Genomic DNA, 750 nt, shown 5'->3' with positions numbered 1-750 from the left:
CTGGAGGGATTTAAAAGAAGGAGAGATGAGGTGCTGAGGGCCAGGGTTTGGGGGTGGGATGGCAGGGTAAGGTTAAAGGTTGGACTCGATGATCTCAAAGGTCTTTTCCAACCAAAGTGATTCTATGATTCTATGATTCTAGGGCCTGTGTCCAGAGAGAGATTTCAAGGTGGAATGTGGTGGATTTTCAAACCGGCCGGTGTACAGCCTGAAATACGTGCCGGGCACCAGGTATGGCCACAGGGTCCTTCCAGGGTGTGCTGGAGGTGAAGAAGGGGCTTGTCCGCTGAGAGCGGGCTCCTTTTCCTTGCCTGCTTCCCACCCCAGCTGCTCTGTCCTGCCAGCTCTGAGACCAGTGTGAGTCTGAGTGGGGATTTGCTGGCTGGTGACACGTAGTGGTCCTCCCAGAACCCTGTCATGGTGTTTGGTAATGAGCCATCTATCGGGGTACTCAGCGAAACGGGCTACACCCCACTGCTGCCATATTGAAAGCTGCCGTGGGGTGTCTTGTGGGGCAGCTGGCAGGGAAACCGAAGCCGCTGCTGGATAACTCGAATCCTCAGCTGCTTCCAGAAGTGGGCAGCAGGGGCTGCTGGCGTTGACGCTGGCTCACCAGCGATCCCTCCCTACCCCACTGCTGAGCGACCAGGCCCTGCGTAGCTCCCTTGCTCTGCCTTTGCCATCCCTTCCTCTTCTGCATTTGGTGCTGCGCAGAGGTGCTCAGCAGGCGGAGCAGGCCACCAGTGGCTG

General features: G+C 57.5%; 1 protein-coding gene across 1 annotated transcript in view; it reads left to right on the top strand.

The window, feature by feature from the left end:
* The window catches only part of WDR73 (WD repeat domain 73), an 11264-nt gene that overhangs the window by 2169 nt on the left and 8345 nt on the right, over nucleotides 1–750 (top strand). The window contains exon 2 of the mRNA XM_035894560.1: nucleotides 143–231. Within this exon, the coding sequence (XP_035750453.1) occupies nucleotides 143–231 (89 nt within the window). The remainder of the gene's footprint in view (nucleotides 1–142; nucleotides 232–750) is intronic.

This window comes from Egretta garzetta, unplaced genomic scaffold (genome assembly GCF_000687185.1).
Source record: "Egretta garzetta isolate BGI_Z169 unplaced genomic scaffold, ASM68718v1 scaffold1030, whole genome shotgun sequence".
NCBI lineage: Eukaryota > Metazoa > Chordata > Aves > Pelecaniformes > Ardeidae > Egretta > Egretta garzetta.
This window is presented reverse-complemented; position numbering and strand designations above follow the sequence as displayed.